The sequence below is a fragment of the Drosophila guanche genome, unplaced genomic scaffold, assembly GCF_900245975.1.
Source record: "Drosophila guanche unplaced genomic scaffold, DGUA_6, whole genome shotgun sequence".
NCBI classification, from domain to species: Eukaryota; Metazoa; Arthropoda; class Insecta; order Diptera; family Drosophilidae; genus Drosophila; species Drosophila guanche.
Genome location: NW_022995748.1, coordinates 7,056,782 through 7,070,718, shown reverse-complemented (window position 1 = coordinate 7,070,718; position 13,937 = coordinate 7,056,782). Strand labels below are relative to the sequence as shown.

The 13,937-nt window shown below is 40.9% G+C and overlaps 3 protein-coding genes across 3 annotated transcripts in view; 1 reads left to right on the top strand and 2 right to left on the bottom strand.

Annotated features, from left to right (window-relative positions):
- LOC117584332 overlaps nucleotides 1-13,937 on the bottom strand; it is a 42,023-nt gene that overhangs the window by 24,110 nt on the left and 3,976 nt on the right. The window contains exon 2 of the mRNA XM_034273163.1: nucleotides 3,554-3,923. Coding sequence (XP_034129054.1) covers nucleotides 3,554-3,731 — 178 coding nt within the window. The 5' untranslated portion in view covers nucleotides 3,732-3,923. The remainder of the gene's footprint in view (nucleotides 1-3,553; nucleotides 3,924-13,937) is intronic.
- On the top strand, nucleotides 12,905-13,355 carry LOC117584338 (male-specific sperm protein Mst84Dc). The gene is made up of 2 exons (XM_034273168.1): nucleotides 12,905-13,043; nucleotides 13,105-13,355. The coding sequence occupies exon 2, from the start codon at nucleotides 13,119-13,121 to the stop codon at nucleotides 13,302-13,304; it is 186 nt and encodes a 61-aa protein (XP_034129059.1). The 5' UTR covers nucleotides 12,905-13,043; nucleotides 13,105-13,118; the 3' UTR covers nucleotides 13,305-13,355.
- On the bottom strand, nucleotides 13,534-13,870 carry LOC117584337. The gene has a single exon (XM_034273167.1). The coding sequence runs from the start codon at nucleotides 13,848-13,850 to the stop codon at nucleotides 13,608-13,610; it is 243 nt and encodes an 80-aa protein (XP_034129058.1). The 5' UTR covers nucleotides 13,851-13,870; the 3' UTR covers nucleotides 13,534-13,607.

The following is a 13,937-nucleotide window of genomic DNA, read 5'->3' as shown; positions in this document are numbered from 1 at the left end:
AATTGGCTGCAAAATGAGTGGCAACTGAGGATTTAAGGGACAGTTCAAGAAGATCTGTCATTAATATAACCTAATCCGGTTCGAAAATATTATGTTTTCTGCTCTAGAAACACCTGCATCAAGTCTCAAATATCCTCTGAAAGTGTATGAAAGGATAGCATACAATTTGCAATACATTTATACGGGTACATTGACCATCTTGTTGCTGTTTCATTGTACTTTCTGCTGGCGTTGTTGTCAACTATTTTTTTATGTTATTACAGTTTTTGGTCTCTCTGGCAGTTTGTATGCGATTTTAAGCCAGTTTTTCACATATTTTTGAGAATATTTTATAAGCCTTTATCCCTTCACAGCCTGCACATACACATGCACATATATAAAAACTTAATTTGAAGGTAATTTTTCCTCACTTGCTGCACGAATATGCAGCAATATGAAATGCAAATTTCGTAAATTGTTTTTCTGATTTTGCCTTTTTAATAAAACGCTCTTAAGTGCAGCTCAGCGTGCTGTGACGTGCCTAGGCCACTTAATAGTTGATACATATTATGGGATTACAAAACGAGAGCTGGCATATTAATTTTCAATTGTGTACGAGAGATCTGCTATCCAATTGCGGTGGATTTAATTTTGATAGCAGACCTGCAGGCATTATGATTGAATTCGTACGAATGTAATGGATATTAAAGTGCATTTTTTGAAAATTGGATTATTATATTTTATTCCGTATGTTTACAAATGAATTATAAGTAAGATATTTTAGGGACATTAAGTCAGTTACCTAATCAAAGCTCCCATGGGAGCATGGAGTTGAGTGCTTTAGTAACTTTAAAAATTATGTTTAATATTCTACAAGTATTTAATTTATGTCTAAGGCTATGTTAACACATAGAGTAATTCTATTGAAGCTTTTATGGACTCTGGAGACTGATCTAGGAATGCACAGTGTGGAGTTGAATTAAAATATATTTACAAAAATCCCTAAAATATATTTCTATTCAATCACTTTAATTACATAGCTGTGAGACTCGTCTCGATCTTGATTATGTGTTCTGTAAGGTAGCTTGAAATCAAACTCAAGTCATGGCTTCTCAAAGTTAATTTCACATTTGGTTTCATTCTTAGCACACTCCTTGCCATTAAGCTCTGGCGGCAAGGGAAACCAAACCCTTTACCCAGTTCAACCATATTAGCTACTAGCTTATAAAAGAATATTTTCTGCTGGTATACCAACCTCTCGCTCTCTGCTGCTCCCTGTCTCTGTCTATGCGTCGATGCGTCTATCTCACTTTCTCACCAGGCTTAGAGTGGCCCATTACATGGGAATTTCGACAAACTGACTGACATCAACCGCACTCCTCACACAATGGTTGGATGCTGACAAAAGGCACGTCACTCGCCTGCCTGCATTGCAGCCGAGTTGGAATGTCAAAACAGTAAACGGTAAATGTCTGCTAGACAAAGAAGGTTCCACACCCGCCCCAGCCCCAGCCCCAGCCCACCCCACTAGCACCCACATCCCACCTGTCTTGGCCCAAAAAAAAGAGGGAAAAATTGCAAAGTGCAAGTTCATGTGATATGCAAAGTGAAGTGTGTGCTAAGGGAAGGGAGTTACGTGTGTGTCTGAGCGAGAAAGAGTGTGTGTGTGTGTGTGTGTGAGTAGGGAAGATGCTTAACTGAAGCTCTGGGTAGCAGCATCAGGCATGTAAAGCTCTTAGCACACCACCAGGGCGTATGTGTGATGTGGGTTAAGAACATGATGATGATGATGATGATGCTGATGATGATTGTGATGATAGAGAAGATGCAGTCGAGAAGGCTAACTGACTTTTGCGCATTCGGGAAAATTGAAAACGCATCTCGGGCAGGGCTGCTGCTGCTACCAGCCATTGTGATTGAAGAACAAACTTTTTCCAGGCAGCAGCCTGCATTGAAGGATATAGCCAATTTCTGCTTTTGTTTTGCCAGGAGAGCAGAGGGCGCCAACACAACATGTTGCATGTTTTTCGGTTCTAGGCTGAAGTTAGATGCAAAAGTTTCCTCTTTGCGGGAGGATGAGCTGCGCTTTGAATGAGTATTAGACCCCAACCCACATGTGAGGCATTGGATTGCTTATTGTTCGGTTGGTCAGGAAGAGAGCACTTTCTCTGCCCCTGTACATCTGCATTGTTTGTGTTTAGCATAAATTAGAAAGTATCGATCGCATTGTGTGGCCAAATTGAAAAGGCAACTTTTTCTTTTCATCCCCCCGAAACTCTTCCAATTCCAATTCTCATGATATTCCCATTCCCATTCCCATTGCCATTCCCATTACGATGCCGCAGCCCAGTAGCAAAGTTTCCAAACCAAATCAATATGAACAAGAATGCTTTTCGGCTAAGCTGCTAACCGACAGAAATTGTAATTTCGATGAGTACTCGGGGATTGCAGAACAAATTACTATATGGCACAGACAGCTAGCTATCCCGATGGCAAAGAAGAGAAGAGCAAAATAAATAAATATAAAAGTTCTGCGCCAGCCCACGCATTCGGTAATTGCAAGAAAATCTCATTTAATCCCAGAAAATGCGACTTTATCACGCAAAAAATTATGAAATATTCTCTGTCTCTAGGCAGCAATTGCTTTCGTTGTTTATACATCGGGTATATATATACATATACATAAATATCCACTACCCTCAGTCAAGTTGCCTTTTCGCTTTGCTTGTTTGCACATTGTCCCGCTCGCGCCTCTTGGCCAGGGCCAAAACAAAGGCAAAAAGCAGACAGAGTCACTTGAAGGAATGGGAAAGCAAAAATGGCAGTCTGAAGCATTGGAGGGATATTTAGTATCGTAGTTTCTTTTGCAACATCATCATTTTGGCTTCGTTTTGGGTGGAATAGTGGCCTTGGAGCGGTGTGGCTGGAAAGCGCAATGATTCGAGTCTGTTGAGTGGTGGGGCGAGGGTTTGTCAATCAGTTTTTGGGCAACTAAATATCATGTTTAGGTGAGCTCTAGTTGGGGGACTTGTGTATTCCCTGAGCAACCCTCGCGTTATTCAACGACTTCCTTGGAATCAAGGAACCCCCCGCCCTGGTCATCGTTTCATGCAGATGAATGAGCGCATTTATGAAAAAATGTTGTTGTCATCAATGCGCTCTGCTGCCATTATTGGTGATGTCTCCACCCGCCTCGCTTCACTCCGCTGATGAGAAATAATGTTTGCGGAAAAATAAGATTTGTTTATTTTACGAACGATTGATTTTCCCTTCCGTTGTCCCACCCGTTCCGTGCCAGCCACTTGTCCGCGCTTCATTTTGCGCGGCTTAAAAATTAATTATCGCCAAGTTCGGGCACTCATCTAAGAGTGGGGACGAGGACAAGGCTGCCAGTGTCATTTATATTTTGAGGCTTTGGGCAAGTTTTGGAAGTATTTCATCAACGTTTTTGTCCGCCCATTACACCCAGGGACTTTGTGCCATCCGAATTAGCCGAGATTTAGCATTCACCATGCCCCATTGTTTGTCCCCTTCCCCGTCCCCTTCCCCTATGATTTCCATATAATTCACTTACCAGGCACCAGCAGGAGAAGTCCGATCACGGCCAGCCAGCAGATGCAGCCACGCCCAGTTTGTTGTCTATGGGTTGGCTTCCCACTCGCTGCTCTCCTTGCGGACATTTGCATGTGGCGTGAAGGAGGAGCTGCCCCTTGGCCTGTCGTTGGACAGTTTTTATGCAGCTTCGACAGCATTGAAATAGATATTTTCTCGTATTTTTGCTTCTCTTTTATGGCCAGTCCAGTCTCCAGTCTCCTTTCGGGGTTTCGGCCACTTCCGTTCGGGCCTTATAAATATATATTGGCCAATAAATGTCAATTGTATTTGGTTTCTATCTGCCGCTGTCTGTGACGTCCAGTCTGGCTACTCAGACTACTGCAGTGGAGCTGTAATTATAAGAGCATTTGATTTGTGCCATCAGAATCTAAAGTTTGAAAGGAAATTCGAATTTTGTTTGAGGTTTTAATGGTATATTTAATGTGAAACAATATAATCCTTGGATTATAAATATATATTTATTATTTATTTCTAATCCCACTCCATGCACATATAAATATACTTGCATTAATTTCCATTTTAGTTTTATTTAACCAACGAGTTATTACATTTTTAATGCCAATTACTGTTTAGAATTCACTGACAAAATACCTGCACTAACTTTCTTTGATTTTTGATAGCACATTAAATAATAAAGCAAAAATCAATTGCTATTTTATTGAGTGTCGCCTTGCCTCCCCTATTCATTTCGCATTTTCATTCAGTTTCCATGCAGTAACGCCCCTAGCCAGTGCAGTGATTAATGCAATTAACGGCTGCACTTTAATTAAAAAATGGGTTTCAAATAAACACACACACACACACACATTTATACAAATCCACCCACACACGAGCATTAAATCGATTTAATTTCAACACTAATCCGCGTGTGGGTTGCACTGCACAAATGAAAAAATAATAGTATTAACAGCCAAGGAAAAACGCGAAATGCGCAGAGAAAATAATGGAATGAAATGGAATGGATAGAGGAATAATCGCAAAGAGCCAAGTGGAGCAAAGCCCATTGGGTTCTTAGTTCCACTCCGATAGAACTACGCATTTCACTCATTCCCCATTTCCATTCCTTTCCCTTCTTCCACTCCCCGTCCTACTCTTCTGCTTAAACGACCATTTCCTAATTGTCTTTCCGTTACGCCCAAAAAAAAAAGACTTCAATCCACAGTTTAATTATTTTTCATTTAAATAAAATGCACATTTACACTCACACTCACACATGCGGTATAAACATCAGCCCCCACTCCACCCGTTCCCGTTTTCTTCTTGTTTGTTTTTGTCGTTAAATCTTCTTTCTCCTTTTGATTTGTTTTTTTTTTTTTTGTTCCCTTTTTGGGTGGGGTTGGTCTTTACTTTTGCCCAGGCTGGCTCGTATTCTCTTTGCTTTTGGTTCTCATTTCGTTTTGTCACTCTTTGCCACTCATTTGAAACAAAAGTGACACACTCACATGGTTACACGCACACCACCACACACACATATGTACATATGTAAGTGAATACACTCACACACATGTGTGCGAAATCTCCTTGGTTTTTTTTCTTGCTCACATTCTTCTCGTTTTGTTTATGTTTAAATGTAGCCTGGTTTTAATTTCTTACTTAATTTTTGTTTGCTTTTGTACCCAATGATTTCTTAGAGCCCTAAAAGAATAAGTCAAAGAAATATTTGTAGATTTCTTAATTAAATTTTATTTATAGTAAATAACAATGTAATATCCGCAGAGGGTATTCGCTAGTCGCAGCTTTTAATTTAATTCGTTTGCTGTGGCAAGTTGTCGCTTTCCAAATAAGTTTGCCAAGTTTGGCATTAAAACGGCTACCAATGCCAAGCACTGAAGGAGATGGAAACATCGTGCCAGAAAGAGAGTCGGAGGAGAGAAGTGTGCAAGGGACGGAGACAGAAGCTGCAAGGAGCATTGCCCTCTCTCTCTCTCTTACTCTCCATTTAAGGTAATGAGCACATACAAAATGCAATTAAAATCTTGTTGCCAAAAATGCAATTTTGCGTGTCTCTTTTTATTTCGCTTACTCTATACATGCACGTACATATGTACAATTGCTTGTACATTTAAATATACCTACATATATTTTGACTTGGACTTTTGGGGCACAGCATGCAAAGCATTAATGCATTTTATGGGCCACTGCCGACAGCGAATGCTCTTAACGATGCTCTGGCAAAACTATAAAAAAGGAGACAGAAATGAAACCTGAAAATATCGTAAACGTTTCAAAGGGAAAGTTGTCGGTTTTGTGCCATAAATAAGTATCAATTCCTTAGATATTAATTTCTTGTTAAAGTAACTCCAAAGTTATGTTTTCTTTCTTTACATAAACAGCACACATACTGAACAGCTAAAGTCAAACGTTGTCTTCAGTCTGCGGTAATCTCTCTCTCTTAGACTTCACTGCATTCAGTAAAAGTTTTCCATTGAACCCGAGCAGGAATACCATAAGATATGTACATATGTTAAATGTGATACAATTGTCATCTGAATCAACGATTCTATTTTGCCATATGTAATGTATTGCAAAGTGGAGAAAAGGTTTCCCCACTGCCCTTCAGGAGATACATTTGTATCGTTTATGCCCTGCATCATTGGCATGGCCAGTTTAGCATTTCGTCTCTGATTTCCATTCTATTTTCTATTTTGGTTTATTTTTCTTTTCTATTACTCTGCTCTACTGGACACGGCTCATACCTTGTGGCTTCTCAATTGTTTGCATATTTTATTCAAACCTCAGTGCGTTGCCTGTGCCAGTGCCTGTGACTGGCAATCGAGTTGTAAACGAGAGCTCGTATGACATGCATTTTTGTGCCGATTTGCTTGCCTCGTTTTGTGGGTCAAGAGGGAAATCTTGTGTGTGCAATCTACTCTAGTAGTACGTAAGAGTATATATAAATATATATGCAAATGTGTGTCTGAATGCAACCACCAACTGCAATTACGACCGGATCAAAGAGCTCCCCTTGGACTACGACTGCCAGTAATGAGCAGGAAGCTACGGATGTTGACTTTCGGCCACCCAAGTGATTTGCTGTGATTTATTTTGCGGTGACTTTGATACACATTAAGCTTACAGTGATCTCTCATATGTTTGAAGGGGCAACCCACATCGATTGAGATATTTAAGTACCTCAATTAACGATTGTTCTGTCTGTCCACCGCTCACTTTTGTTTCTAAAATTGCCATTGAAATGAAGAGTGAACAGTTTTCTGTTTGATTATCTGTTTTGATTATTTCCCGAGTGACATTGTCTCCTGATTCTGTACAAATTGATCAATCAGCCTTGCCATTCATTGTACACTTTTGCCTGTAAGCTCCACCGTCCCTGTTGCGACTACCCCGAGTTCCTGGCGTTTACCTGGCATAGAAGTTTTCCAGGAGCAGCAACATTGAAAACAGTTTTCAGTGTTCTCATGTCATCGTTGTCGTGCAGCTGCCAACCTTTCTTAGACCGCAAAAACTCATTACAGGTTCCACTCGTCTCCTCTCTCTTTCTTTGCTCTCCATCCCACTCTTCGCTTTCTCTCTCTCTCTATCTCTCTCCACCTCTGAGTCTTTCTTTTCGTGTGCTGTCTCACTTGTTCGGTGCGTTTTTGCTATTTCGCAATTAAAACTTTCATTAAAGTAATTAAAATTGCAACAAAATAAACAAAAATACAATCAAAATCTGCAAGGTCTGGCCCACCGTTGAAGGGCAGCTAGGTTTCGGGGGTTAGGGCTTTGGAAAACTGTGTGGGGGAACTGTGTGGGATTTGACAGACATACTAAAATGCAGTTAAAATTGTACGAAAAACGGGGGAAACGGCGCCAGAAAACAAAGACAAAAGCAAAAGTGTGACAAATATAAACGAGAGTATAAATAAAACGGGGAAATGTTAAATGCAATTTCGATGGCACGGGAGGGTAGAGCCAAAGGGGATTATAAAATGTGGTAATTGTAAATAAGTGGAAAATGAGTGCCACACAGTTTGATTGAGCGGCGTGGGGTCTAGCCAGAGAGAGGGAGGTGGGCGGGCGGTTCTATTGCATTTGGCGGGATAACATTTTAAATTCAAATTAAACGACTGGCAAAGCCACAAAAGGATTGACATGAAGTTAGTGCAACCCGGCCAGGAAAAACAACAACAGAAACCACTTGACTGAAAGCAACCACAGCGCTGCTCTGCTCTGCTCTCGTTGGCATCTGGCAGATGTCGTTGTTGCCCCAAATGTTGTTGCAGCTGCACTTTCCCCTCCATTGTTCTGTTTGAGCTTGACATTTGCATAGAAAATACCCCAGAGAAAACCCGAACTTGGAGCAACAAACAGAATCTCCCATTAATTTTGTAATTTTCAATTAATTTGTAAAGAATTAGCAACTTTGTCCTACACTCAAAAACAAACTAAATTTTATTTTTATTATCTCTTATTTCATTTTCTCTGAGGGAATATATTCTCTGCGTTTGCGTTTGCATATAAATGGGGAACATAAAAGAATTGTATATGAAGTGCCAGGCTGTTAAATGCTTATAGCATTAAATTAAGGAATTAAATATTGTATGAACTGTTCGTTTTTTTAAGAAAATAAATTCTTTGTACCATAAAATGTAAAGCTTCGTACCAAAATCGTTAAAAACGCTGCCCAGTTAGCCAATGGAATGAATTTTGACCCGACGGTTTTTATTTACAATTTATAAATTCCGCTATTGTTAACCCCCTTGAACCAATCAATCGGATCAATAATATAAGAATATGCCACTTGGGCATACTTAACTTAGTGCCTCTTTCCTCATGACTTCGGTCTCACATTATTGGTTCTGTTGAGTTATTCATGCCCAACGTAATTTGGATTCATATTTACATACATGGAAGCAGGAAACGCGAACAATAAATACGAGACATTTGATGCCCCAGCCAGCACATGTGCCGTGTCTTTGAGACGGAAATAAAAGATTTTACAAAACATTGCGCAGTCAATGCCCCAACCAGACCGTCTCTCCTGCGACTGGCAAACAACTTAGCCCCGCCGAGAACGCCCCAGAATCGTTTAAAGGAAACTTGACACCCCTGCAAATAAAATCTAAACTTCTTAAAGCAAACCCCCCCCCCCCCCCCAAAAAAAAGGGTTTCTGGGGTAGGAGTTGAGCCAGGGTCTGGGTCTGGGTCTGCGGCAGATGAAGCTAAAAACGAATACGAAAAGCAGTAAAAAAATGATAAACGCTCCAACTGATGACACATTCAGTTTCACACACGAACGACTTTCAATTTACATTTGATGTTTTATGTTTCGCAGCATTTACCAAACCCAAGACGAACAAAATGAATGAAGGAATGAATGAGCCAAGGAGGCAAGAAGGAGAAAAAGAATCACTCATACGCACCCACGCACATGGGGGACTGGCGCCGCCCGACGTTTGACGCCGCCTGGCAGAACGCACAGAAGGAAAAAAAATAGCACGAGTAGAAATCCAGCAAAAACCCAACCGAGAGAAGAACTTACCAAAAAGCAGTGGCTCGAAGGAGCAGTCGTAGAAGCTCCAGCAGACGACGCCAGTGCCAAGTAGTCGACAAGAAGGGAAAAACGAACAAGAAGAATGGGCCAGGACGATGAAAAGTTGTGTGTGTAGGAAGGTATGGGGAACGTTGTGCAAATAAACGAAAAATATTTTGTACTTCAAATAGAAAAACGAAGACTGCAAAAAATAACTTGAATGGCATATACGATGTCTGGACTGTGGGACACCCTCTACTCACACTTGGAGAGATTTTGTAGCTGTTGGGATTCGATGATTCAGAAAGAACTCTAAACTTTTGTGTACATTATTTATTATTAAAACTTCACGTGTCCTTATAGATTTCACAACGCCAAAAAGAGAGGATAAAGAAAGGTCTTAACTGCCATCAAAATGGATGCAGAAATGCACACTCTGATCTATGACTACACGGTAGTCAAATTGGCAAAGACGGAGCCTCATCAAAAGGAGTTATCTATGGAGGGAATGGAGGGGTGGCAATTTTGCAACACGCATAATTTTATACCAGAGTCAAAACTCGGGTTTCCCTACGGAATGTGCAGTGGGTGTCTGTGCGTGGGAGTATCTGAGAGTATCTTGGAAATTGAGTAGCTGAGAGAGAGGGAAACAGGGGAGTGTTTGTGTGCGATTTGAGGAGCTGCTAAATCAGGCATTACTTCACCCACTGCAATAATTCGGTTGAGCCATGTCTACCCATTATATGTATATGGGTTGTTGTTGAACATTTTCTTGGATGGATAGAAAATGGATACCTTTGCATGTTTTTCATGGAAAAATTAAATAAATATATGAGCAAAGAAAGAAATTTTCAGATAATAATTGTTTAATTCTTTTCATTACTTTCACAACATTTTCCTTCGATTATACATTTTCTGAAGCAGAAACCCGAAGCAGAATTGCTTCCCAAAAAGTTTTGCGCAACTTATAATAAACATCAGTCGAGGATATTTCTTACATATTAACATCTTCATCGTGAAAACTTTTCAATGGTCACTTGTGAACATTTCCCCAAAAACCGATGCTTGACAAGTTTCCTCTTTAGAGATCGGCCACAAAGCCACTTCAAAATGAGGCCCACACACAATGGGTGGCTCGCCCACGGGCCAAGACCACACTCAGCATGCGGTCAACAAAAAGAAGGAACGGCAGAAACAAAAGGCCACAAAGAGAAGTTGGGACACAAAAATTGCCCATAACGAGCACTTGACCAGAGAACGAGTGCGAGATGCCAAAGTTCAGAGAAATTTACTTCAGCTTTTCTACACCGTATCCATTTTCAATACACGTGTGTGTAAGTTGTATCTGTAATATAAATATAAGTTTAAAGTGCTTGAAGAAACACAAGAAAAAAATGCACTTAAAGACCCAACATTTGTCTCAATGAAGGCCGTGTCACATAAGTTACGTTACGTTTCGTTCCTTTTTTCTTCCTAATTTATACAGTTTACTGTGCGACCTCCGTGGCTGCCCGTGGTCTCTGCGGTGCCCCAGCCGTGTCCTGGTCTGCCACTTGAAGCCATATAATTGCGCTTATCTCTTGGCGCACACTCAAGAGGCCCCGGCTCAATATGTTTTTGGAGTGAAATGAAGTGCCCATCGTGTCCACTTGTAAAAAGACCAGGGCGACTGAGCCAGCTTGGGAAGGACAGTGGGAGAGAAGATGGAGAGGTGCAAGTAGAAGTGGACTTCGAGCAGAGGAATGGAATCCCAGCAGCAATTTTTGTATTTGATTTAAAAGGAAATACCTTTTTTAGTTGAAGCCTCTCCACTTGCTTGTTTGCTTTGCTGTTTTTCTTTTTTCCTTCCGCTTTCTTTTTTTTTTGTTGTTGTTTTGCTTTTTTGTGGTGACATTTTTATGTGCTGTGTGCGAGTGAGGGGTGTGAGGGAAAACTTTTTGGCATGCCACCAATGAGATTATCCTAAGTGGGGTGCCGTTTCTTATAGAGACAGAGAAGGGCGCACTCAATTGCAGTCTTCAAGTTTTGCTCCTTTTTTTGCTGTCCATAAATGAGTTTTTCAATAGTTTTTAGCATGCCGGAGGTCCTGGGGCTCTTGTCTCTATGGAAAGGGTTGCTGAGTCCAGCTGTTTGGTTAAATCGATGTGTATGTAGTGCTTTTTAAGGAAGCCGAATGAATAAATAATGCGGCATGCAGAGGGGCAAACAGTTTAAGATTCATTGTCAATAAAAGAGGAATACGAATTTTTGGAAGAGCGCATTAGGAATAATTAATATTTTTTGCAGTGTATTCTTGGTTATTCACTACGAAATTGTTCCCTTTCGTTGTCTCCTTTGCACTTTACCGTTTGTTTTTGGTCACTGCCCATACCATTGCTATGCACGCACCGTCTTGTCCAGTGTCTGACTCAAAGCTGCGTTGTTGTTAGTGTAAGAGAGAGAGAGAGAGCGTAGGGAGGGCGATGTTCAAGGCCAGATCAAAAGGGAGATGGTAACTAGAGATAATAAAGCGAGCGTGTTGCTCAGCAGATTGCATCAAGCTGCTTGGTTCGAGAGAGACAGAGAGAGCTGCGCCGAGAGAGAGCTGCAAGCTAGAAAGTTACAAGTTGCACACAATGAGAGTATGATAGGAATTGTTCTCAGTACAGTCGTTGTATGGAAGCAGTTGTTGTTTGCTCTGCTAAATGTTTGACATAGAAAATGGAACCACGGTAATAATTGAACTCCGACATAATAATAACAATTTCTAAATAATATTGACTACACAGACTAATAATTTATTCTGCTTTGAATTTCAAAAATATTCACTTTAACTGTCATTAATTTAGCAAATTTATTTCTGGTTTTGAGGCAAATTTTCAATTAATTACCGCACACAGAAATTTATCAGCGCCATGTACATATTTCTTGAACGTAAATCTCCTTAATTTCTGACAATATTTAAATATCTAGATAAATGAGAATTTACCAAAAATGCTTGTCTGGCCTTAATTTACATTAATTTTTTTCGTCTGCTAAAGACGAGTCTGCCATCTTTTCACTTGTGTACATTCATCTCTGCCTCTTTTAAAAACACCCCGCCCCACCCCACGATGCCTTGCTATCGCCTTGAATGCATCTTTTGAAAGCCTCAAGTGTGAACACACATTATAATAAACGCCTCAATTGTTGTGCAGCCATCTGTGTAATTTATGTTTAGCTAATGTTCAGGGATCGATGAGCTTGTCAGCTTTTGTGAATCACAGCACCCACACAGACACGCCGAGGTCCCACATACGTACGTACACATATCCTGTCCCGCAATCACCTCATGGACCTCCCTCAAACTGAAGGAAGCTGGAAAATGACGTTAAGGTTGCTTCGTTGAGTCTAATAGACTTTCATGTCTGCCTCGAACTCGAACCCGACATCGACATCGACTTTTCCCCCAGTTTAGAGCAGGTCCTACGAAAATCCTTTGGCATCCACTTCACCCTTCCTCGCCCATTTTACTGGTGTCCCCCTACACACTCTCAGTACTTATTTTTCTCCCTTTTTTTTTAGACATGTTTCAATGATTTCTTATTTTTGCCAGAGGGCTGAAACTGTTGCGCTGCTGTTTTGTCGCTAGAGAAATTCAATTTTTTTGTATTTGTCGGTCGCTCCGATGTTAAATCATTGATGTGTGAAATTTCTACTCCGCCAGGAACTGAGAACCAGCAACAACAACAACAACTTGACTTTGATCGATTTTCAAGGCAGATTCCCCAACATTTCGGATACCCTTTTTGTTTTTTAAATTTTTCACATCAAGAGTGCCTCGAGATGGAAGCCCATAAACATAAGCTGTGTTTAGAGCATTCTCATATTAGTTTAGTCTCTCGTGCCGTAAACATCTCCTGAAATTGTCGTCTAAAATATAAAAGCAAACAAAAAAATTCTTTGCTCCCAAAAACTTTTCGAATCTTTTCGAACGATTTTTAGCAAACGGCAAAGTGTAAATTTTTGTATTTATCAAAATTATTCGGGCTCCAGTTAATCGCTTCTTTTTTCTTTAGTTTCCTCCTGAAAGATGTGTAATACTGCCTGTGGTTCGGTGTCGTATGCCCTGGCCTACGGTCCAGTGGGTCCCGCCCTGCCCGCAATGAACTACAGCAACTGCTGCTGTGGTCCCTGCCCACCCTGCGGGCCCTGGACCTGTCCGCCCAACCGCTGCTGTGGCTGCGGCGAGTATGGATGCTTTGGACCCTACTACTGAGGAGACTCGAAGCGGAGCAAAACGAAGTCGAAACACCTTGCAGAACTAGAGGAGCGAAGATTTTGTTTGTTGCTTTTATACAGCTTTACAATAAATTATAATGTCTTGAAAATTACTCGATTTAGATTGCATTTTTTCTTAGTTGGAGCTGCAAATAGATGCAAGAATTTAGCACAAAGAGTTGAAGAACATTCATGACCCCTGATAACTCTTCCCAAATAAAGAACCGTTTAAATAGTACTCTGAATTTTATTTGTTCATAATGAAGCTATGAATATGTAAATCTATTTTGTCTTGAGTCCATCAGTTGCATTCGGAAACTTTAGATGTTCCGGCCGGTCCTCCATTTTCTGGTGGGCAGGGTGGCGCTATGTTGTGTGGCACATAGCAGTTGTTGGAGTTCTGGCGACTGGTGTCACGCACCCAACACTTGTCGCAGGGTCCGCAAGGTGTCGGCACAAAGTCTCTGCCGGTGAAGCGCAGAGTAGACAGAGGAGGATTGTTGCATGCCAGATTGTACGAGGCACAGGCCCAGCCGCCACACATCTTGGCTATGGGGTTGAGAACGGAACTACGCGAGGAAACTTCCGGTTGAGAATATATTTTTTAAGGAAACAAATCTGAAAAAACTCA